The following is a 25,918-nucleotide window of genomic DNA, read 5'->3' on the forward strand; positions in this document are numbered from 1 at the left end:
AGTGGGGTGATTTATGAAGCATCTATTTCATATTGAGGTGTAAGTCGATGACTTCTAAAGGCTTTAGGGTGACACTTTGAGACTGGGAACAGATTCATCAAAGTGGATTATCTTTGCCGCCCAAAGTACTCTCCAGAGGTTGACCTTCTTTAGAATTCCATCACTGGGACATAGAACACCAGTGTGAGTGTGTTTTGAAAGAGAAGGGACTGATATGCCAGGAGGGTGATGAATTGAGTGTATGTGCAAGTGCTCCTCACATGTGCTTATGTTGTGACATAGCACCATCCTCAAAACATTTGTATACGAATACATTTAGTGAAAAGGTTCGTAGGGCTACTCGATTATGGCAAAAATCATAATCTCGATTATTTGGGTCAATAATTGTAATTGCGATTATTAAATGCGATTATTCATTGACTTTGAAAATATCCATTTATTGGAGAAAAAAATGTGAACAGTTGATAACCCTGAACTTTAAAGGAATGGTCCACTCATTAGATAATTAATCAAAACTTCAGTATTTAGTGAAACGTTATGTTTAAACCATACCCTGAAGAAATCAGCGATATTCCCCGGTAAATAATGATTTTATAGCTCTTTTTTATCAAGACCTGTATATTCCGTCTGGCCGCCGCCATGTTTGCCATTTTCAGTAGTCACGTGATGGTCGTGACGTCATCCATGCGTTCACTTTGTCAACACACGGAAACATGGTGGAGTATTTCAGTTCGGACTCGTCAGCAGAGGAACAAGTTTTGACCAATGTGAAGAGATTGGATGGGGGAATTCAGCCATACATATCAGTATGACAATACGACACCCTCTGTCCTTACCCTCACATCGTACAAGGAAAAACTTCCGAAGAAAACCCACAGTTTAAAGGGAACATGGGAGAAAAACCTCAGGGAGAGCAACAGAGGAGGGATCCCTCTCCCAGGACGGACAGACGTGCAATAGATGCCGTGTGTAAATTGAAAAGATAATACATTTGCAACATAGGTAGTCCAAATGTTTGGAAATGCATGTGTGTATAATGGGAAGATGATATAAGATACTATATGTATGCATGTAGTACCACCCTTGCTAGCGATTCCCTCTCTAGTTTAGCATACTCAGCTTCGTTGTCCCTGGCCATAGAATCACGATTTTATGGGGCCGGAAAAAACTGGGGTAAAATACACACTAGTCGGTACTACGCTATATGGAAAGGCCACCAAAAACTGTCCTGGCCTGGATGCTAAAGGACGTTAAAACGGGGCTAGCCGCTGCAATGGAAATGCGCTATAACATATCTTATTCTTACTCCGAGCACTACTTCTGCTCCTCCGTCGCTTCACACATGCAGAGGGCGATTTCTCAACTGGCCGAACTGGTGTCCTGGTCGGTGATGACACCAGAAAGACCGATGGTACTGCATCTCCATTGAGTAATGGTTGTTCTTTAAATCCCATGTTATGTTTGATCATACTCTCAGAGTAGTCGTCCGGAAATGTGAAATGTTCGCTGCATACATGAGCCTGTAAATCTCTCGGTTCGGGCCGGCCACATTTCGCTAGCCACTGCCTCCGAATGTACTTCTTATACTTACCTTTTGGCAACAGATGGAACCGAGCATTCCGTGGATTGTTCCTATCCGAATTATGGCAATATTTCGCGATACAGTGAGGCATATTTGAATAGAGAAACTACAGTAAATAACATGGAGATCAACGTGTCTTCGAAAACCAAACGCATGGATTACGTCACGTCCGGGAAATGGCGGCGCCCACAGTTATTTCGGTATATAATCAGTTTAAAATCACTGATAATGTCATCGGATTAAAAAAAAAAAAAGAGAGAGACTGGCAGAGACTGGTCTGTTTTATCGGATGATAATTTTTAAAAAATGAGTGTCATGAGCATACCATTCCTTTAAGTATAATTCAACTGAAAAACCAAAAAAAAAAAAATGTATTTAAAAAGAAATAATAAAAAAATAATCGTTGTATTTCGATTACGTTGTTTTCGTAATCGTTGCAAGCCATAATGTTAATCGTGATTAAAATACGATTAATTGAGCAGCCCTAAGGGTTCGTCACAAATGACAACCTGCTCTCTCCCAGCTTTCTGGCATGTAATAACCTGGAGAACGTCAGCTCCTCTTCGTCCCTCTTTGCTATCTGTATTTTTTACCACCAAGGCAGGAGACCTGAAGGCAAGCCTGACACCACACACCAGTGGCCAATCTAAAGTGAACATGCTTGACCCAACAGTTCATTCAATTATGCATTTAAGTTCCCTCAACACGATTTCCATAAATGGGGCGAAGCCTGCGAGCTAGTTCAGGCAGTCAACTCGAGCACTTATGCTGCATTCATACATAACGCCACTTGCCACTCTACAACCAACCAAACAGAGTCTCCTTAATATGCCGCTCTATTTAACCTGCCAGATCTCTCTCCATGCATTGCTTGCTGCTGCTATTGCCGCAGCAACCTCTACGTCGCTGCTGCTGCTTGCTGCCCCACCACCACCCCAGCTTCCACCTGTAGGCTCGGGGGTTAGTTATTTGATCATCACTCATCGTGCTATGTATATCTATGGAGTGATGATGCCCGAGCCTAGTCGCCAAACTTATATGCTGCTTCTAATAAACATGTTAAAGAAACACGTGAGTTGTCTGACTGAAATGGCTTCAAACTCACTTTTACTTGGCTAGAAACACTTTATTCAACTAGGTGAGACCAATCAGTCAGGCTTCCTCCAGGGTTTACACTTTATGTAAACACCTTCAAGTAACTAAAGCCCACTTTCACTCTCAGCAAAGTCAGCTATAAGCAAAAGTGGTTATTTCTTTGTTATTTGTGTACAATTATAACATTAATGGATCCGATTATTGATGCACACCACCCGCTTTTTGCCTGTATACTTATCATAAGGTCCAATTCAGACTGAATTATCTCTCAGAATCAGTGCATCCCAGTTGTGCACTTCTATAGTCAAAGTTTAGATTGTTTGAATAGTCTTGAGAAATAAAACATGTAATCATATGTGTTTACATAACCTTTTCCCAACATTAATGTTCCACGTTCATTCTAATATTGGGGTTTGGATCTATCCAGTACCCTTGTGTGTTATTTGAAATCTGACAGTGGCGCCATCATTCTATCTAGACTGAAGCCAGGGGAGTGTGTGTGCCATTTTCCTGGGGATTGGCAGATAAAGACTTGGGAGGTTTGAGTCCTGGATAGCCTTGAGCGGGGACCATCATCTGCATGCACAGGGCTTCTGCGAGCCAATGGTGCAGCCACATAATGTCAAGCAATTTTCTGTAACACAAGGATATTTTATTTCTAGTAGAGCGGGGAGTAGAGATGGACGCTCCAAAATCACTTTGAAACATCTGAGTTTAAATCAAATACAGCTCAGCTGGACTGAAGCGTATCCTCATGGCATGGTATCATGCACCCTGCAGTGCGCACTACACAAACCGTCTTACAGGTAATGCCAAGTAATGGAGGAACTGCATGCACTGTGGTTGTCTTTGTTGTGGTGTGTTTACCTTATCAGGACAGCTATAGAAGTAGGGATTTCATTGGCTAGCATATAGGGTTCGAGTTATAATCTGAGCTTTATGGGGGTCTTTAAAACTAACGTCCACACACACACACACACACACACACACACACACACACACACACACACACACACACACACAGCAGCCCTTTACTTGCTACAAGCTTAAATATGAAAAGGTTCAACTACGCACACCACATAACACATCATCTCAGTTTGCGCAGCACGCTCACAGGCATAGATTGCACAATATTGCACACCTTGGAGGTAAAGTGCAGGATGATGTAATTCAAGAGAGAATACGATGCCAAGTTATTTTGGAGAACATGTTTTTCTTTTAGCCTATTTACCTCGTTAATGTAAATAATACTCATTACATTGACACATGCATTATTTGTGATTAAAATAATGGCTGTTGATAATGTATTGGCGACCCCCACAGATGTATGATTTCACTGCTTTCATGGGAGCTCAGACCCCTCCTTATGGGAGCTCAGCTCCCATTGGCTCCCACATAACTCGAACCCTGCTAGCATACATGGAACACATTAGTGTAAAATATAACTTCTATCTGATTAGTATGATGGGAAGCTCATGTCTTTTAATGCGTCCACTTTGAATCGTGCATCTAAACTTCATATTCCTGTGGGTGTTAGTTTGTTTTATTAGGCTCCTTGAAATGAACAGACACAATATGAAATGTCAGCATCGTTTAGCTTGAAGTACGGACCAGAATTCAGACAATACTGTGTTTATAAGTTGCATTAATCAGATTTTAGCAAAATAGCACTTGTTATGTTAGATAAAAGTAGTTTAGCAGGTTGTTTTTTTATTATGAAAAGCAAAACAGAAGTCAATCAAACAAGTAAATTGGTGTCATTGTGGTAAATATTTTGGGTATTTTAAAGAAGGCCATTAAGTGAAGTAAATGTACACTTGTTGATATCAGGAAGCAGTTATATAAGAAAAAAGGAAATAACATCTGCCTACAGTTCAGGTTTCACTCACATTATACATTACGTGCGAGCAATGTTTGTTACATTTATCTTTTACAAATACCAGTGTGACATGTAGTGGAAGGTCTTATTCATTCACTGCTGCTGCATGTGACAGCAGCGTGAAAACAGGTTTTCTCAATTACTCTGGCTCGCCTTCCTATGTTTGTGTTGCTCTAACAGGAGGGCCACTCGCAGGCTTTCGTTACACGTAGTGCTCCGATGGAAACACAGTAGAGACAAGATGAGAAAATTGAAGAATGAATTGGTTTGGGGCGTTGTCGGGAGGTACACTATTTGTGTGCCTGTAATGTTACATTTCACAGTGCTCTGGAAGAGTGTTTAAAGTGTGGTGTTCTCATTGGGTCAGCAGCAGAGATGCAGGCCTCTGCTGCTGTGTACGCTGCCAGGAGAACGGAGCGCCTCTGTTTGTGGACGAGTTGGCTCTAAATTGGGTTATTCATTCTGTTTTACCTCTGAAAAAACGAACAGCTCAACCTCCAACCAATAATAGATTAAACAATGAATAATTAACAGAACTCTGGACACAGTAGAGCCAGCTGTGTCACCTTGTGTTCAACACTTTGAAAGTCTAAAGTTGCTACTTAGGAAACCAATTACAGTTTTTTGTTAATCTATTGTGCTGAAACATTTGAAAATATAAAGTCAATCCTCCCTCACACAAAAAGCCTATTTTTAATTCAAGAGCTACGCAAAGTGGAAATAATACTGTTACTCTATTGTAAGTCATATCCTGCACTGGATTTGCACCTCTTTTACTAAAATATAATATTCATATTCTCCCTCTTTGCTCTAATAAAATGCCAGTGTTCACTATATAAATCTTCGGTTGTATAAAAGGTTTTGCATCAAAGTGATGCTGGAACAATTGTTTAAGTTATTAGTTGTTCAACGGAAAGATAATTAAATGTATTTTGATAATCCATTGGTTGTTCAAATCAAAACAATCATTTTGAAAAAGTTTAGGGAATTGTGATTTGTTTGCAATGTTTATAACCCATACAGAGAATAGTAATAAAACCAACAGATTATTAACAGTTTAAGTGATGAAAAGAATATATTAGATCAAACATAAACTCCATCTAAAGAGGGCAGATTTTCCTCTTTGAAGCCAACCATTTCAGTTACTTCTGTTTAAGGGCCACCAACATGCACAGCCGCCCCGAGCTGCTATTTAAACTGCCTTGTGATTCCACTTGTGGGTATGTTTGTGTGTGAGCTGAATTTGATGAAGTGCTTCCCTGTCAAAGGGTTACTTACAGCCGGCCTGTCTCAGGAGAGTTAGTCGTGTGACATTGGCAGAGGGAGAGTGCTGACCCCTGTGATGGCCAGCTGAGGGACAGAGGCCAGCTCTCACTGTTAGAGGACAAACACCTCGGTGGTCGGTTAAACTAATCACCACAGGGACCCGCCTATATTGCTTTGTTACAGGCCTGCATCCCCACTTTAGAAATACGCTTGATAGATAAATGAATAGACTTCACTCCTCTGCACTCTGAGCCTCACCCAATGCAAATACAACTAACTAGCAAGCTTATCGACTGCCTTCATTTATACCTCTGGCGGCCAAACTGTCCGAAGTCCCATCGCCATGCCTCGTTGTGTTTCTCTTCTTCTTAATGGTATTGTATCTCATTATCGTTGACATGCGTTTATCCATTTCATTATTTTCATTCTGCACATATTGCACCCAACCCTGTTTATCGTGCATATGGTGTCTTCCATTTTATTCAGCTAAATGCAATGTAATTATCTAAACATGTTCTGCTTGTCTTTACTGAGGTTGTTGGGTAACGCTAGGCCTGCTATTCTTCCCTGGGCTTTGCTTGGTTTGTTATGGAATATTTTGCATTGCCTCATTTTTTTGTCAGTACATTACACATTATTATTGGAAGTATGGTTTGTGAAATCTGGTCACCAGGGGCGTCGCCTGGACCTGAAAACATTCGGGGCTTAGCCCACAGTGGCGGCGGCGCTAAAGTGGATTTTTTTTACTGCAACACTCCCCACACGCACACACACAGTACAACCGCGACTGTTACAATGAAGGCTCGATAATCAGCTCACGGCATATAGGCAGGAGGTAAAGTGCTATTTTTTTATGAGTGGGGGGTGGACCTCACCTCTTCTAGGGCGGTCCGGGGGCATGCTCCCCCGGGAAGATTTCTTTTTTAAATATTGAAGTTAAAAGCATCAATCTGGTGCACTTTGAGAGCAACATTAGGATATCTATGGATACATCTCTCAACACCCAGATGAAACAGAACTGTAAACAGATTTACTTTTTTTCTTTATGGATATTTTACAAATCACTCCCCTTTTAAACTCTATTCTTGTTTTACTGCCATATAGTATTTCATAACTGTTTTTCCTTTATTCTCTTATTTTTTTTATAACTATAATGATCATATGAAGGTGTGCCGCGGAAATAATCTTTTGAATAATTTGTGACCAAACCGTTTGAGACCCACTGAGATAACTTAGACTAAAGTGAACTATCTAAACACTCAGAGAGTCCTTTAGCTCACCTGAGCCTCTCAGTCTGAGAGGAGAGGACTCTCCTCCAGCTTGTTGTGGAACAAACAGCTCGTTATGTCCGTTAGTGCAGCTAGCTAACCAGATGCTAACAACACGGTCCCTGCTGGCACCGGTCCCTCTCTCTCTCTCTCTCTCTCTCTCTCTCTCTCTCTCTCTCTCTCTCTCTCTCTCTCTCTCTCTCTCTCTCTCTCTCTCTCTCTCTCTCATATGAAAAACCATTGTTTTTCTTATTCCATTACGGTTGTTACTTATTGTATTCAGGTCAGGTAATCATAGAGCAAAAACAGGAAGGTGTTTTCAGGTAATTCTACGTAGGGTTGGATTTATTAAATGCACTCATGCATTTAACCATGCGATAAATGTGTTACGCACATTTACATTCTCACAGAGAAATGTTGTTATGTGCCCTGCTATTGATTTTCAGTGAAAATCCTCTTAGGAATGTCAAAGCGTTATACTTTTCAGATAGAATATATTGATATGCTTGCCATGTGCTTGCAAACATTTCCAGTTCACCGCAAAGAGAATCTTATCATGGTGTCTGACTCTGTCAACACTATTACATTGAGAGGGAGTCAGAGATTAATAACTTCAACGTAAGGAGAAATAGGAATGCAGGCTTGGGAGCAAAGAATGATTAATGAGTGTCAAAAACAAAGAATTTACAATTAGGTTAAAGTGTGGCATACATTACTTGTTAACCCTCACCAGTTTCCCCATTTGATTAGAGCTTGTTTTAAACATAAACATGTTGTTCATTGTGTGGACCTTAGATGAAGTCTGACCTATTTCAAATCAGAGATAGTTTTCCACAAAGCACATTCCCTCCTCAGCTATGGGTGTTGAAATGAGAGGCGTGATCACTATCTTTATCGACTGTTTCATTTCATTTCAATTTCATTTCAAACCTTTATTTATGCAGGTGAATCCCATTGAGATCATTGATCTCTTTTTCAAGGGTGACCTGCTGCAAGTAGGTTCCACATGAATACATATAAACATAACAGAAAAACAAAAAGGACATCATACAGCATATTTACAGCGGCTACAGTTTATATAGCTAGTAACATTTACAGGTTCGAACAGTTTCCGATTGACTAGCATCTATCCTTGCTTTAATAAACATTTAGTGGAACCAAATTGCTCAGCTTCCATTCCTTTTGCAGACTGTTCCAAGACAGAGGAGCTGCGCATCTAAAAGCTATCTTCCCTAAGACAGTCCTAGCAGTTGGCACATTTAATAAAACCACAGCATTCGATCTCAGGCAGTAGCCACTTACAATTCGCCGTGAGATCAGGGAGCAGATGTAGATGGAAGTTTCCCTAACATGGCTTTGTATATAAAAATGTACCAGTGACTGAGCCTCCGTACAGTTAGTGAAAGCAAACCTGCCCTTGCATACGGGGTACATTGATGGGTTAATAAGATTAAGATGAACTTTTATTAATCCCTCATGGGGAAATTATTTCTCTGCATTTGACCCATCCTAGTGTTAGGAGCAGTGTGCTGCCATTTTGAACGGCGCCCGGGGAGCAATGTGGGGAACGGTGCCTTGCTCAGGGACACCTCGGTAGCACTTGGTCTTTCAGGGACTTGAACTGGTGACCTTCCAGTTCCCAAGCCAAGTCCCTATCGACTTCGCCCCCACCGTAATACTTTACAGTTTGTCACAAATCTCAGTGCACTGTGATACATGGCATCTAACTTGATCAGGTAATGGGCAGGTGCATTCATATAGATCAGATCACCATAGTCCAGTACAGGTAAAAAGGTCACAGTGACTAGCCTTTTCCTGGCCTCAAGCGAGAAACAGGACTTGTTCCTGTAGAAGAAACCTAGCCTAACCCTCAGTGTTTTAAGCAGGTTATTGACATGAAGTTTAAAAGAGAGACAATCATCAAGCCAGATACCAAGGTATTTGTTGATACGATGGGCTCGTAAGAACTCAGATGCTCGATTCTGTTGCTTGGTAATAGTCTTTATTGGACAGAAACCAAAGCTATAAATGACTTCTAGGTTCTACTAGGACTCTCCATGGAATCACTAGGTTCTACTAGGTACTGTAATCTCGTTCTCTGGTAAACAGGCATGGATCTAACGATAACACAAAACGAACCAACACCAGACAAAGGGAGAGAAGGACTAAATATACATAATAGGTAATGGGACACAGGTGGACACAATCAGGGGCGGGAACAACAATCAGTCTAGCAGGTGCCACACGAACAGGAAGTGCCGACACCTGGAGAGAGAGAGAGTATAGTAATTATCAACAGACCGATAGACAAGACACTAAAACACAACAGCATACAGTATACTAGCACTAAACCCTGACAGTACCCCCCCTTTTACGGACGGCTCCAGACGTCCCTGAATAGTGAGACCCTAATCTGTCAAAATCTGTGATAAGGGACTTGTCGACAATGAAGCTGCCCGGGATCCAGCATCTTTCCTCTATTCCATACCCTACCCAGTCGACCAGGAACTGTCTCCCTCTACCCCGCTTTCTTTCTGACAGAATCTTTTTGACTGTATAGACGATACCTCCGTCGATGACCCGGGGAGGTGGAGGTGGTGTGGAGGGGGGAACCAGTCTGCTCTCTAAAACTGGTTTCAGCTTGCTGACATGGAACGTGGGGTGGACCTTGAGGGACTTTGGGAGACATAGGCGAACAGCAACAGGATTAATAATTTTTGAAATGGGATATGGACCAACGAACCGAGGAGCCAGTTTCCTGGAGGGGACGTGCAGAGGAAGATCTTTGGTGGACAACCACACTCGTTGACCGACCTTGTATCTAGGGGATGGACGTCGCTTTCGGTCAGCCAACCTCTTCATGCCGGTCGCACTTCTCTGCAGCATCTGGCGAACTCCCTTCCATACCCGGCGACAGCGGCGAACCAGAGCATGTGCTGATGGTACGATAACTTCCTGCTCGAGCTCCGGGAACAATGGAGGCTGGTATCCATGGACACATTGGAAAGGAGAGATTCCAGTGGCTGATGTGGGTAAGGTATTGTGTGCATACTCAACCCAAATCAGATGTTTGCTCCAGGTGGTAGGTTTCTGGGACACCAGGCATCTCAAACAGGTCTCCATTTCTTGGTTCATCCTCTCCGCTTGGCCGTTTGACTGGGGATGGTATCCGGACGTCAGGCTCACAGTGGCTTGGATCAGGCGACAAAACTCCCTCCAGAAACGTGAAACGAATTGTGGGCCTCGGTCTGAAACGACATCGTTTGGGAAACCATGGATACGGAAAACATGGGACAACATGGCCTGTGCTGTTTCTCTGGCCGTAGGCAATTTGGACATGGGGATGAGGTGTACCATCTTGGAAAAACGATCAATGACTGTGAGTACTGTGGTGTAACCTGCCGAAGGTGGAAATCCTGTCACAAAGTCCAACGCAATGTGCGACCATGGTCTGTTGGGAATGGGCAGAGGTCGGAGAAGACCTGCCACAGCTTGACGAGACGTCTTGTTCCTAGCACACACAGGACATGCTGCCACATATTCTGCCACATCTTTCCCCATAGCAGGCCACCAGAATCTGTGTTTCACCATAAAGAGGGTCCTCTTGGTTCCAGGATGGCATGAAAGAACAGATGTATGGGCCCAATGAATCACCTTAGAACGAAGTGTCCCTGGAACAAACAGGCGATTCTGAGGACACCCTTTAGGAACAGGATTCCCGCTGTTAGCCTGTTTGACCTTGGCTTCAATGGGCCAGGTCACACTCCCTATCACTCGGTCTGGCCGCAGAATGGGGTCTGGACTCTTGGGGGATGGCTCAGGATCATACATTCTGGAGAGTGCATCAGGCTTTCCATTCTGTGAACCAGGTCTATATGACAGAGTGAACCTAAATCTATTAAAGAACAAAGCCCATCTGGCCTGCCTAGAGTTCAAGCGTTTGACCTTCCTGATGTATTGCAGGTTTTTGTGATCCATCCAGACCAGGAAATCCTGCTCCGCTCCCTCCAACCAGTGCCGCCACTCCTCCAAAGCAATCTTCACCGCCAATAGTTCCCGATTTCCCACGTCGTAATTCCTCTCGGCAGAAGATAGCTTACGGGAGAGATATGCACACGGATGAAGTTTGTTGTCCTCCGCTGATATCTGGGACAGTATAGCTCCAACGCCGTCGTTGGAGGCGTCCACTTCCACCACAAACTGTCGGTGGCGATCAGGTACCGTCAGGATGGGAGCTGTGGTGAACCTCCTCTTCAGTTCCAGGAAAGATTTCTCTGCCTGTGGATTCCACACAAACTGAACATGGGGAGAGGTAAGGGCATGGAGAGGAGAGGCAATAGCACTGAAATTGCGTATGAAACGTCTGTAAAAGTTAGCAAACCCCAAAAATTGCTGAACTTTCTTTCTATTGTCTGGTGTTGGCCAATTAGCCACGTCACTGACCTTAGCTGGGTCCATTTCCACTTTGTTAGGGGAAATCACAAAGCCCAAAAATGACACTGAGTTGACATGAAACTCACATTTTTCGGCCTTCACAAACAAATGGTTAGCCAGGAGTCTCTGAAGAACAAGGTGCACATGGTTAACATGAGTTTTCTCATCTGGAGAAAAGATGAGAATATCATCGAGATACACAAAACAGAAAACATTCAGAAAATCTCTTAACACATCATTAATGAGGGCTTGGAAAACAGCAGGTGCATTACAAAGTCCAAAAGGCATCACCAAATATTCGTAATGTCCCGTAGGTGTATTGAAACCCGTTTTCCACTCATCGCCCTCCCGGATGCGCACAAGGTGATAAGCATTCCTTAAGTCAAGCTTGGTGAATATCTTAGCTCCCTGTAACAGTTCGAATGCCGTAGAGATGAGTGGAAGGGGATATCTGTTCTTAACTATGATCTGATTTAGCGGACTGTAGTCAATACAGGGCCTCAATGTCCCGTCCTTTTTCCCCACGAAAAAGAAACCTGCCGCTGCTGGGGATGAAGATGTCCGAATCAAACCAGCTTTGAGTGAAGAATCGATATATTCCTTCATGGCCTCCCTTTCTGGCCCAGAAAGTGAGTACAACCGTCCCTTGGGAATAGTAGAGCCTGACAGAAGGTCTATGGGGCAATCGTACGGTCTATGGGGTGGCAAAGAAGTAGCTCGTGTTTTATTAAACACCTCCTTGATATCTAAATAACACGCCGGAATTTTAGCCAAATCAGGAAAGTCAGAAGGCTTAGAAAAAGTGTCAGTGTTATTGCCTGACCCCTGCTTAGAGTTACTAGATCCATGCAATTTACTCAACCCTGTTTTACTTAAACATGAACGAGAGCACTCAACTCCCCACCCTTTAACCTTTCCTGTCTGCCAGTCAACGTGAGGGTTGTGTTTAACAAGCCAGGGGTACCCCAAAATGATAGGATGTTGAGCAGAGTTAAATAAATGAAAACTTATTTGCTCACTATGTTCCTGATCTATGACTAATACCATGGGCTCCGTGCGATGAGTAATAGTACATAAAAGGCGTCCGTCCAAGGCACTAGCCTCTAAGGGTTGATCTAAAAGAACGACCTTTAAGTTTAAACTTTTAGCCAACTCCCAGTCTAACAAACTCTCATCAGCCCCAGAATCGACTAATGCATCCTGAGTCATAGTATTATCACCAAGTTTGATTTGTACCTGCATTAATTTTCTGACTGGAGAGTCGAAGGAAGTCACTCGGCTCACCAGCGTCCTCCTTCCCGCTGATGAGCCCGATCTTTTACTGAACAGGCTGCCGAAACATGACCCTGCTGGCCGCAGTAGAAGCATCGCCCTTCCCGTAGACGGCGCTGACGCTCCTCCGGAGTGAGTCTGGCTCTACCGAGCTGCATCGGTTCCTCCGCGGCGATAGGGGGCGCTGGTCGCTCTGGAGGTGAAGACTGGGAATTCCTCTGCCAAGCGTTGTATTCCCTCGGTAATTCCTGTCTGAAAGGTGGAGTGGATCCTGTATTCCTTCTTTTCTCCCGCTCTCTTTCAGCTAGACGTTGATCAACCCGGATAGCCATGGCGATGAGCGAGTCCACATCTTCAGGCAGCTGTAATGGAGCCAACTGATCCTTTATGGGATCCGATAATCCATGCAGGAAGGCATCAAAGAGAGCCGCTGAGTTCCACCCACTCTCCGCTGCCAAAGTACGGAACTCGATTGCGTAATCCATCACTCTCCTCTGCCGCTGCTTAATGTTCACCAGGGCTCTCGCTGCCTCTCTCCCGGGTGATGTCAGATCAAAAATCTTGCTCATGGTCTCCAAAAACAGTCTTACTGACTGACAAACAGGCGAGTTCCGGGACCACTCTGCTGTTGCCCAGGCTTCCGCTCTCCCCGTCAGATGAGAAACAATAAAAGCTATCTTAGCTTGATCGGTGGGAAATGCTGCGGGCTGGTGTTTGAAGTGGAGATCGCACTGCACCAGGAAAGGACGACAGTTTCCAGATTCTCCGGAGAATTTCTCTGGCGAAGCGAGGCGGATCGTAGGCGAATGTACGGGGACTTGAACGGGAATATCAGCAGACCCGACCCCCGCTGGACCGGAAAACTGTGCCGCAGGAACACCAGGATTTGCCACGAGATGAGTGAGTACTTCCCGCATCTTCTCAGCCAGTAGGTGTATTTCCGTTGACACAGTAGCTTGAAGGTTGTCTTGACGAACATTCAAACTCTGGACCCCTTGGTTAATAGCTGACAGCTGTTCCTCATGCTGATGAAGGACTCTACCCTGCACCTGCAGGGCCGTCTTTAGCGTTGTAGAATCGGCTGAGTCCATCTTGTTAGGTTGGTTCGTTCTGATACGATGGGCTCGTAAGAACTCAGATGCTCGATTCTGTTGCTTGGTAATAGTCTTTATTGGACAGAAACCAAAGCTATAAATGACTTCTAGGTTCTACTAGGACTCTCCATGGAATCACTAGGTTCTACTAGGTACTGTAATCTCGTTCTCTGGTAAACAGGCATGGATCTAACGATAACACAAAACGAACCAACACCAGACAAAGGGAGAGAAGGACTAAATATACATAATAGGTAATGGGACACAGGTGGACACAATCAGGGGCGGGAACAACAATCAGTCTAGCAGGTGCCACACGAACAGGAAGTGCCGACACCTGGAGAGAGAGAGAGTATAGTAATTATCAACAGACCGATAGACAAGACACTAAAACACAACAGCATACAGTATACTAGCACTAAACCCTGACATTTGTAACAGGTAACCAGTTCAAGTTTTATTCCTTGCGTAGTTACAATATCTAAAACAGGCTCTGTGTCTTTTTAGCTTTTGAAAAGAGCATTACCTTGGTTTTATCAGCATTTAAAAGAAGCTTAAGCTCAGCGAGCTGAGTCTGAATAATGTTAAAAACAGCCTGTAATTCAACAACAGCCTCCTTAATGGAGGGACCTGCACAGTACATCACGGTATCGTCCGCATAAAAATGTAAGGTTGCTCCATCGACATTTTCACCTAAACTGTTGGAGAATAATAGCCTAAAACAGAACCTTGAGGTAATAATAATAATAATAATAATAGCTTGGATTTAATAGCTTGGATTTTTCCCTTGAAAGGACCCAAGGTCGCTTTACAAGTAATAGGGCAAAAACAAACATAACAAAACAAAAGTCAGACAGACAAAACAACAGATCGATTTAGGGGCCGAAAGCCTTGGCAAACAGATGGGACTTGAGGACCCTTTTGAAGGCGTCAAGTGTGGGGATGTTGCGAATCTCCGCAGGGAGAGCGTTCCAGAGGGTGGGGGCTGCCACACTGAAGGCTCTGTCCCCGAAGGTTCGCAGTTTGGTGCGGGGGTGGTAAGCAGGCCAGAGTCTGAGGACCGCAGGTTCCGGGGTGCGGCATGTGGGTGAAGGATGTCCGATAGGTACTGGGGGGCAAGGGCATGGAGGGACTTGTAGCTAAGGAGGAGGACTTTGTAGGATATGCGGGACTTGACCGGCAACCAGTGTAGGTGGATGAGGGTGGGAGTGATGTGCTGCCACGGCTTTGTGTGCGTGAGTACCCTAGCACAGTGGTTCCCAAACGGTGTGCTGCGGCACACTGGTGTGCCGTGAGGCAGGTCCGGGTGTGCCGTGGGATTTTGTGACAACCTAGCAGCACAGTTTTGGACATACTGGAGCCTGTCCGGGGTTTTGTTGGGAACCCCGAACAGGACACCATTGCAGTAGTCCAAGTGGGTGGTGACAAACGCATGCACTAGACTAGGGTTTCGGCAACCGACTCCGAGAGTGACGGTCGGAGTCTGGCAATGTTCCTTAGGTGGTAAAAGGCCGATTTGGTCACAAATTTGATGTGGGAATGGAAGGAAAGGGTGGAGTCGAGGATGACACCCAGGTTGCGGGCTTCAGGAGATGGGGAGATGGAGCAGCCGTCGACCTCGAGGACGAAGTCACCAACCTTCTGGAGCAGGGCCTTGGGTGCCACAACCATGAGCTCTGTTTTATTGCTGTTCAGCTTAAGATAGTTGGAAGACATCCATGTTTTGATTTCATGCAGGCAGTTGATGAGAGACTGAGGGGGGAGCTGGGAGGATGGAGTGGTGCTGAGATACAGTTGGGTATCATCAGCATAGCAGTGGAAATTGAGTCCATGATGTCGGATGATCTGGCCGAGGGGGAGCATGTAAATGGTGAACAGGAGGGGGCCAAGCACAGAGCCCTGGGGTACACCGTGGTGGACTGAGGCCGGGGGTGAGTACACCATTAGTGATGTTTAACCATTCAGAAGACAGCCCATAAAAGTGAACACATTGGGACCTTTCAGAGAGGTAGTTCACAAACCACCCTACTGCATGGCTGGATATGCCAATACTGAGTAGCCTCTGCTTTAAGATGCGATGATCGACAGTATCAAACGCTTTGGACAAGTCAACAAATAGAGCTGCACAACTCTGCTTATTATCTAAAATACTCGTAATATCATTTACCACTTTCATTGTGGCAGTGATGGTGCTATGTTGCTTTCTGAAGCCTGACTGATGTTTAGACAGGATGTCATTGTTACATAAAAACACATTTACCTGCTCACTCACTAGGCATTCAAGAACCTTCGCCAGAACTGACAATTTAGAGATAGGCCTATCATTATTTAATAAGGTGACCTCCCCTCCTTTTAGTAAAGGCAGGACATAAGCTGACTTCCATATTTTTGGAATTGTGTTTGTGCTGAGGGAGAGGTTAAAAAGAGAAGTGAGAGATGGAGCAATACAATCTGCAGCTATCTGTTTGGCCTGGCTGTGTAAGAAATGCAAAGATGTGTCACATGTAAAGTTGGTCTCGTGGAGGCTGGTTTATGAGAAAAAAAGACAGATTGCAGGACTATCTTTCCCACCAACATGTAAACACACACACATACAGAATGTCAGTACTACCACACACACACACACACACACACACACACACACACACACACACACACACACACACAGAGAGAGCCTTTCAAATTTCAAAGCCTTCCCTTCAAACATGTCATTATTGTTATGATGGATGCCTAGCATTTCCTAACTATGTGTGGAAAAATGAATCTAGCATTGATGAGGATGTTGAATACAGATGCAACTTCGAGCACTAGAAAGATGTTAAGATGCCAACATTTGACAAAAAAACTGAATCAAATGTGGTTTGCATAGTATAATAATAATAATAATAAAAATAATAATAATAATAATAATAATTATAATAATAATAATAATAGTACATTTGATTTTTTAGGCGCCTTTCATGACACCCAAGGACACCTTACAATTTGTTAATAAAATAAAACGCTAATAGGCTACAGAACATGATAAAAACACAAACAGGAAATCATGGAGGAGACATTCAAGTGGACACAAATGAAACATATAATGGGGAGCACTCATAGACGGGAGTGCTACAGTGAGTAGGCAGATTTGAACAGGTGGGTTTTTAATTGGGATTTGAATATGGTGATTGTGTCTGACTGTCGGATGTGCGGGGGAGGGAGTTCCAGAGTCTGGGAGCAGTGCAGCTAAAAGCCCGAGCAGACATGGTGACGAGACGTGGGGTGGGGACGGTCAGCAGACCAGCAGAGGAGGAGCGGAGGGACCGAGAGGTGGTGTACTCCTGAAGAAGGTCAGCCAGATAGGGGGGGGGGGGTGGGGGCAGGTTATGTAGGGCTTTGTAAGTGAGCAGTAGGTTTTTGAAGTTGATACAGGATTGAACTGGGAGCCAGTGGAGTTGGATGAGGATGGGATGTGTTCTGAGGCCTTGGTATGTCTGTATGTCACTGGAAGGGTGTGACAGCTTACTGTTAGACATTTCCCACAATAGGCAGAGTATGTTAGCACACAGTGCATTGTAGACCAGCAGTGGAAGAGGGGTAAATACTACAAGAGGAGCTTATTTCTCAAGGAGCTGACCGGTGCTCTTGTCAGTCAACCTCTGGATCCACAAGAAACAGCAAGTTGTGTGCTTCCTGGTCCGTTCAGATTTGGTCAAAATTGTTAAGGAAAATTCCAGTCCTGTTTCTCCTGTCAGACGCTAAAATCGAGGAGTGTAGCCATATACTGGCATTAACGTTAACTATAATAATTAATACATTAAATATTGATACCATGATAATGATATACATATGATTATATTGTGTAAACAATCTATTACCTCTTTAATCATTCATTTTTCTTCTGTTCTAACTTCTCTCTTACCCCTGATTCCTCCTAATGGACCAAAATGTGTGTGTGTGTGTGTGTGTGTGTGTGTGTGTGTGTGTGTGTGTGTGTGTGTGTGTGTGTGTGTGTGTGTGTGTGTGTGTGTGTGTGTGTGTGTGTGTGTGTGTGTGTGTGTGTGTGTGTGTGTGTGTGTGTGTGGTGTGTGTGTGTGTGTGTGTGTGTGTGTGTGTGTGTGTGTGTGTGTGTGTGTGTGTGTGTGTGTGTGTGTGTGTGTGTGTGTGTGTGTGTGTGTGGTAGTACTGACATTCTGACATAAGCTGAAAATAATTAACAAATTGTAACAGACATATATTGTATTATATCTGGCAAAAAACAAACAATACAAACGTAATGAAATAAAACAAATAATGGTTTAACTTTAAATCACAACATATACTAGTGTAGATGTATTGAAGGACCATAATACATACACACCGGCTAAACATTTATAGAGTAATCAGGAGTGTTCAGATGTTATCTGTGATAGACTTAAACTTCCCCTAATGTGAATGTGTAACATCTGGAGTAAATGTTGTCAGCTTTGAATAACTTGCATTCCTAAAGAGTCTGATCATGAAGTCTTTAGTGTTTCCATGATTTATTTTTTGTCCGTACAAAAACCAAGACAGAAATAAGTATTCTTTGATGTGGAGGGTGCTTATTTGATCCTCCTCCTCTCATTTTGTAACCTGGGGAAATCCAAATGTCAATGTTGGATTTTGTCTTAGTGTTTAACTTCTTCCTCCTGGTCCTTTGTTTGTTTTGTATTTTTTGTCTTGAGTGAGGCAATACGATAATCTCTCTCCAGATTACAATTTCCTCTTGTGAACAGACACCACGGTTGAAAAGGAGTGAGTGCGTTCTCTTGGGTATGTCGAGCAAGACATACATTTCCAATTGTTGTATCCATACAGTCTTGATAAATCACCTCTAGTTTTACACAGGACAAAAACGGCAATCTCCTGGTCCAGTTTTGTTAGACCCAACTATACTTGAACTTTTTTCCAACGTGGACTTTCTATGCTCTTTATATTTCTCCGTTAACAATTCTATGGAATAAATACAAATTGATTTTGTGGGATGATCAAGAATTGAAGTGCAATACAGTTTGCTGGTAGAGGTAATGCAGACGCCTATTTTTAGAATTTAAAGGGGGGGGGTATGTATTCATGTATTCTTATCTCATTTGAGTCCTGTGCTGATGCATTTTATATGTCATGGCATGGTAATGTATGAATCCTGACTATACTAATCCCATTTCCACGCTTATAACATTTCATATTACACTTCATGTTACCATTGGTTGAGCAAATAATTATCATGCTATCAATGTGGATCCTTCATACTGTACTGTCTAACCTGCTGTTTCCTTGCTCTACCCCCTCATGCTATCAGTGGCTGGGACAAAAAGCAAAGCGAAAGGTGAGTTATTGCCTCCATTTTCTTGCTACATGATTTATGTTGCACACAGTTCCCAATAAACAATGTTTTGATCGCCCTTTTATCTCTCCCTAGAGCCTGGAAAGCATTAACATACACTGCTTTTTGGAAAGCTTTTCTGGGCGTTTTTTTAACCTTTATTTATCCAGGAAGGGTCCGATGAACATGCTTGATATTTCTCAGATTCAACCTGCTTCTGCTTCACATAATGTATAGATTCACATGTTCTCACCAGGGAGCTGCCTGCCTCACCCAGCCATGCCTTTCCTCTATTTGGCCGCTGTGCCGCTCCACTGGAGCCGCTTGGGGGTTGTCCCTGGTTCAAGGACACCTCAGCGGTAGATGAGGGAGGAGAATATTTCTCATTTGCTTTCCCATCCCACATTTTCCCAGACACACTGTGCAGGCAAACTGAAGACCTTCTGACAAGCCTGCTTTTCATACTTTTTATTTTTCTGCTGCCCTTCAGTACTTAATGCTTTGTCCTGATATTTGGTGGCGTAGGTTTCCGCTTCATTACCATTGAATATTATCTGTTTTTAGATTTGTATTTTCATTATGCAGTGAGTGGTGAAATCATAGGAAGTTTTGTATTGCCACCCACCATAAAACATTACTTCTACCTTTTGAAAAAAAGAAAGTATCCTGCCAGACAATATTTGATTCATACACTGTCTCTTTCTTTCATGTTTTATATGAATGTTCTCTTATTGCCCATGTTCTTCCTGGCTGACACTGTAGCATAAATACCAAAGTGTCTGTATGGTTACAGATGCCACTCTTAGTGATCTATAAAACAAATATACATGCTAGCTGCTATGGCTTGTTTCTTCAGATGTGCCGTTTTTAAACTGTTAGAGACTTGAAGAGCAAGATTTAGCTTCCTAACAACCCTAACATCATAGACTCTGGCATTTTTTTGGGCAGTGTTGTTGTTTGTTGTTTTTGGAAATGACTTGAACCAAACCTGATTATCGCTGCTAATGTTCATGAATGAACGCAGATGTTTTTTCCTTTATTATCCCCACTTTTTGAAAATGCTGTGTTTTGTAATTACAGGAGTAATTAGTGGGCTAGTTTTTTTAATTAACAGAAGATACACATTCAGCATCCCCACCTCTCGAATCTCGTTCCACATTGAGAAGCCTTTTTCAACAGCACTTTCAGCACTCTAATTACAACTAATAACTTTTATTAATAGCTATGAAGATAATGAATTGAACCACATGTTTCAGTCTTGAATATTGATTATTGGGTTCTGTCAACTTTGCCAGTGCATGCTAATAATTACTTTGTCATAGTGAAATTACTGATCAAAAAGAAATTGAGGAAAAAAGATCATCCAACACTTTAGATGTCATTAAAATGGGAATCATGCCTCTGAGTTTATTTGGTGAGACATTACACATATATTTCTTTCCATCTCTGAGGACTCACCTCAGTGTATGAAGCCATGATTTGACAGCTGCCAGTGCAGAGAAAATGGTATTTAATCTATTCAAGTGTAAGCGCTGTAAATGAAGGTAAACTGCTCGAGAGAACTTTTCATGGTCATCAAAATGTTTTTCAGATCGAAACAGCAAGGCAACTTGTTATAATGATTTTTCTTTTTTTCTTTTGCAAATGGGAGAATCATGCAGCTACTTTATTAAACCTTAATTACCAGAGGTACAGCAAAAGATGAAGATGAAATGAAAGAGTTTCATTTGTAGAACTGTGTTATGTAACCATGAAATTCATGTTCAGGCAGTTTGAATGTAAATCAAACAGCTTTTGTGGATGAGGTCATGATACAGTTGCAAGAAAAAGTGTGAACCCTTTGGAATTACCTGGATTTATGCATAAGTTGGTCCTAAAATGTGTTCTGATCTTCATCTAAGTCACAACAATAGACAAACACAGTCTGCTTAAACTAATACCACACAAACAATTATATGTTTTCATGTTTTTATTGAACACACCATGTAAACATTCACAGTGCAGGGTGGAAAAAGTATGTGAACCCCGAGGCTAAAGACTTCTTCAAGAGCTAATTGGAGTCAGGAGTCAGCCGACCTGGAGTCCAATCAATGAGACGAGATTGGAGGTGTTGGTTAAAGCTGCCCTGCCTTATAACAAATACACACCAGTTTTGAATTTGCTATTCTTAAGAAGCATTGCCAGATGTGAACCATGCCTCGCACAAAAGAGCTCTCAGAAGACCTACGATTAAGAATTGCAGACTTGCATAAAGCTGGAAAGGGTTATATCTCTAAAAGCCTTGATGTTCATCAGTCCACGGTAAGACACATTGTCTATAAATGAAGAAAGTTCAGCACTGTTGCTACAGTGGCCATCCTGTAAAGATGACTGCAAGAGCACAGCGCAGAATGCTCAATGAGGTGAAGAAGAAGAATCCTAGAGTGTCAGCTAGAGACTTAAAGAAATCTCTGGCACATGCTAACATCTCTGTTGACGAATCTACGATACGTAAAACACTGAACAAGAATGGAGTTCATGGGAGGACACCACGGAGGAAGCCACTGCTGTCCAGAAAAAACATTGCTGCACGTTTGAAGTTTGCAAAAGAGCACCTGGATGTTCCACAGCACTACTGGCAACATATTCTGTGGACAGATGAAACCAAAGCTGAGTTGTTTGGAAGGAACACACAACGCTATGTGTGGAGAATCCAAAGGGTTCACATACTTTTTCTTGCAACTGTGCATTTAAAGAGGATAGGGCAATGATTTTCAGTGTGATAACGGTTAAATTAAAACATATTTTTGACCACATTATTCATTGGGCTTTCTGGAGATGGAACATGAATGCATATTTGTCACTGAACAGTTTGTAATATTTAAAATGGTAATCTATACTTGTGGTTATTGCAAAACATATGCTGAATAATTCACAATCAAACTTATGTTTCACTGAATTCCCTTCCATTAAAGCATTTATCAGTCTGTTAGCATTTTCTAGAGTTGGGTTGATCACTATTATGAGCAGGGCTGTCCCTGGCCAATATGAGGCCCCACGCAAAGTTATATGATGAGGCCCTCTGTTTCGCCAGCGGTGACGGTGAGGAGGGGAGGGATGTGCTAGTGGAGCCTCGTAGCGGCGAAACAGTTCCACGCCACACTAACTGCGCCGCATAAGCACATAGGTGCGCCGCATTTTCGGCTCAGTTGAGGCACCCTCCTCAAGATGAGGCCCCCTCCGCAAGGTGAGGCCCCATGCAGTCTGCACGATCGGCCTGTAGGGAGGGACGGCCCTGATTATGAGCATTTCTTGCTGAAGTTGTCTTAGTGTTGCCATTTTTTGTAACCGTGTAGACTTTATGCTTATTAGTATGTTTGCAAGCACCAAGATTTGACAAAACAACATAATCCCAAAGTTTATTTAAGGGCACATCACATGCTCAGTCGGATAAGTAACACCAGTTGAACGTGTAATTTCCTGTTCCACCTGGAGATAGAACTGACCCACTTTCTAAAGCTGATGTATTGCCACTTTCGTGTTCCTGCACAACGGGAAAAAAGAAAGCAGTGCTTAGAGTTTCCCCCAGTAAGGATATTTATTGCCAGTCCTGTGTATTGTCCACACATTGCCTTCCCCCACTGTGGCAAATCACAGGGGAGGATGGCACTCAGTACCACCTCCCAGTCAGGGGAGGTTCACGTTTGCTCAGGTGTTACTCAGTAACAGGCACCAAATGTCCTTTTTGATACAGGGTAAAGCTGACAGACAACTTACTCCATCTTGGTTATTTCCTCTCTAGCAGGCTTCATCGGGCCCCGTAACAGCTCAATCAATTGACTGCATCATTTAAGATCACACCATTGGTACCGAATATGAATACAATGCAGAGCTGCCACTCAGTTGTCATGGGTTGGGTCTTCCCAACATGTGCATCGTGTCCATCTGCTGTCCACTGCTCTTGTTTACAGCTGATAGAAGCGTTGAGGAAAACAAATATATTCCCAGTGCAGATAAAGGATGCATGCAGCCGGATGTGTCTTGATAAGATTAAACAAAAACCCATTTAATGCAAGAAAGATTCAATATTAGATTTGAGAAAAACCCACGAGAGCCACCAGGAATGAAACCATCAGTTGAGGCAGAAACTTCAGCTGGATTGCATCTGCAATTTAAGAATATTCACGAACGAGTCGACACATATTGTCTCCACCAGTCTCTTTTGCAGTCGCATTTGTTCTTTAATGCCTGGTGCAAATGGGTGCGAAAGAGAGTGACGTGGAGTACATTTCTAATCTGGACAAAAGTAATCACAGCCTTTGCTTTTACCATAATTACATATGGATTTTCTATGAATGAATGAATTGTATTATTGGAAGGCCCTGTATTCTAAGATTTGAAATGTTCCCTGATGATTTTAAATTGTGACATTATCTGAAGCTGACTGAGTTGGAACCAGTAGTTGCTCAGTTTCATGGATCACTTTGGACAGGTCATTTATAGATTAGCTGCAGTAAATGGATCAGATCTAGATTTAGTGCTAATTAGCCGCTGCCCTTAAATAGTTGCTTAAATATCTGTAATCAACTTGGCTGATAGCTTTTAAAATACCCCCAGCTTATTGAGTGCCTCAGATCAGCAGGTCTGCCATGAACATAAGAAGAATTTGTGTTGGTGTTGAACCAACAGGGCGTAAATTACACTCAGCGTAAATGATCGTTTTTGGTGACAGATGTGACCTTTCTGTCATTGTCGAAATAAATTACAAGAAACGTGTTTTTGCCCATGTTTCGACTGTTCCGAAAAGGTCACTGAAGGTGAAAACAATCAGATATGAAGGGGTTACTTCACGGGCCAGTTGATGAAAGAAAGCAGCCTGTCTTATCTACTCTCATTCACTCTCAAAGCCTTTTCCTTTATCAACACGTACAGCTTAAAGAAGTTAATGAATGTGTCAGAGAGCATATTATATTATTCAAATGGCGCCTTGATCAGATTCATCATTCTGCATCATCTCTTTATATTATTTTTAATGTGCATGTATGCATGAATATCATTTCATTCCTAAACTTGTAATGTCTGTTTAGAGAGGACATACTATATCTCAAGTTCATACGGTTTTTGTTTTTATCTATAAGAACATGTTTTCATGCTTAAATGTTCAACAAAACACATTCTCATGCTGTCCGGCTGCATCTTTCTGTCCCTTCAATCCCCCCCCTCGAAGACATGTGTGCTCTGATTGGCTGTCAAGAAACGTATGACCTTTGCAAAGGTAAATCTTAGGTAAAGGTCAAACTTTAGCTGATATTAAGATAGGGTGTGATATATTCTGAAGAACGTTTGTGATATTGGAAGGGCAGACAAATCTGTATGGCTTGTTAAATCTGATGTTTCTGTCTGAGGCCATGTCATCTTATTTTCTTTTCTTGTTTATTTCAGATAGACACATATATTTTGTAATTTTGTTCACATCATTTCCTCACTTGCCCTGTTCACAGATGCTTTACATATTCGATCACATGCCCCAAATAAATTAGTAATTACTTCCAGCTTCTAACAAAGCTGTTGCAATCTCAAAACTATTTAAAATGACGACAGACAGTAACCACAAGAGGGGTTTGCATGTATTAGTGTTGTGCATACTTGCAATATCTGGTGGTTTTATTTGGACTCTAGTGAATGGAACATGTTGTCTACATGATATGCTTCAAAGAGTGTTGGTGCACTTCAGTTGCAACAGTATAGAATATTAATGTGCTGAAAAATGCAGTATTGCTCTCTGTTTCCACCAGCAGATAAGCTGGAGGCAGAGCTGCCGTATAATGTTTTTGTTTTGAAAGTAATGACAAGAATTAGACAGTACGAATTCTTGAGAGAAGAGTAAACCATTGTGTGAACTGATTTAATTGAGTTACAATGGAGGGTTGTTTGAATTTTTAGTAGTCACTATTAATCTTAGACATTTCACCCCCTTTGAGGGATAAGCTGTATTAGTTTTGGCAAGAAGACCCCATACATAGTATACTAAGCAATAATACCAATGCCACTCTGGAGAAGGGTGTGACTGCCAGCCATTATCTGGACAGCTCGAGACAGACACTCTCAGGACTGATTATGGGTCTTTTTCTGAGCTACTGCTAATTTGTTATTAAATGTTCACTAGTTCCTGAACATGGACATATTATCCTCAACCCCTATGAATCAGCCAGGTCTCTAGAGTTTGCATTTCTGTGAGAGAGGAAACACAAGTCACAGTAAGTCAAACAAACAGAAAATAAGCTGCTATTAACAGGGAGGAACACATTGAGATTATCACGGTTGAATCCAGTCTGGCTCTGTGGCAACAAAAACGTCCAACAGTGAACTATCAATAAAGCCAAATCAAAGTGTAGGGTTTGTTCATTGAACAGCTTTTCATCATTGGGCTTCTGTGAATTGAGCTGTAGAGCAAAGTCCTCCTAGACTTGACCCAACATTTTATTATGAAGTTATATAATGCCAATATAATGTTCAGCTGGTGATGTATATTGGCCAGAAAATCCTTAGAAAAACATCAATATTAAAACAGCAAAAATAAATACAGCATTGCATGCACTGTACTAATATATTTTCATTGTATTTTAAAATGTTGAAAATTGTATACAAACTGTATTTACAACAGCACACTTTTTTTAGTCATGCATAGTTTGAACTACTTTTACATTTGGAAAGTAGAATATC

The 25,918-nt window shown here is 42.5% G+C and overlaps 1 protein-coding gene across 3 annotated transcripts in view; it reads left to right on the forward strand.

Moving 5' to 3' along the window:
* Positions 1-25,918, forward strand: part of LOC117457898 (cell adhesion molecule 2-like) — a 174,297-nt gene that overhangs the window by 107,136 nt on the left and 41,243 nt on the right. For 2 of the 3 annotated variants that reach the window (XM_034098162.1, XM_034098164.1), the window contains exon 2: positions 19,193-19,219. The exons of the other annotated variant lie outside the window; for it this stretch is intronic. In XM_034098162.1, coding sequence (XP_033954053.1) covers positions 19,193-19,219 — 27 coding nt within the window. The remainder of the gene's footprint in view (positions 1-19,192; positions 19,220-25,918) is intronic. 3 annotated transcript variants of the gene reach the window in all.

The sequence above is a fragment of the Pseudochaenichthys georgianus genome, chromosome 13 (assembly GCF_902827115.2).
Source record: "Pseudochaenichthys georgianus chromosome 13, fPseGeo1.2, whole genome shotgun sequence".
Classification (NCBI taxonomy): domain Eukaryota; kingdom Metazoa; phylum Chordata; class Actinopteri; order Perciformes; family Channichthyidae; genus Pseudochaenichthys; species Pseudochaenichthys georgianus.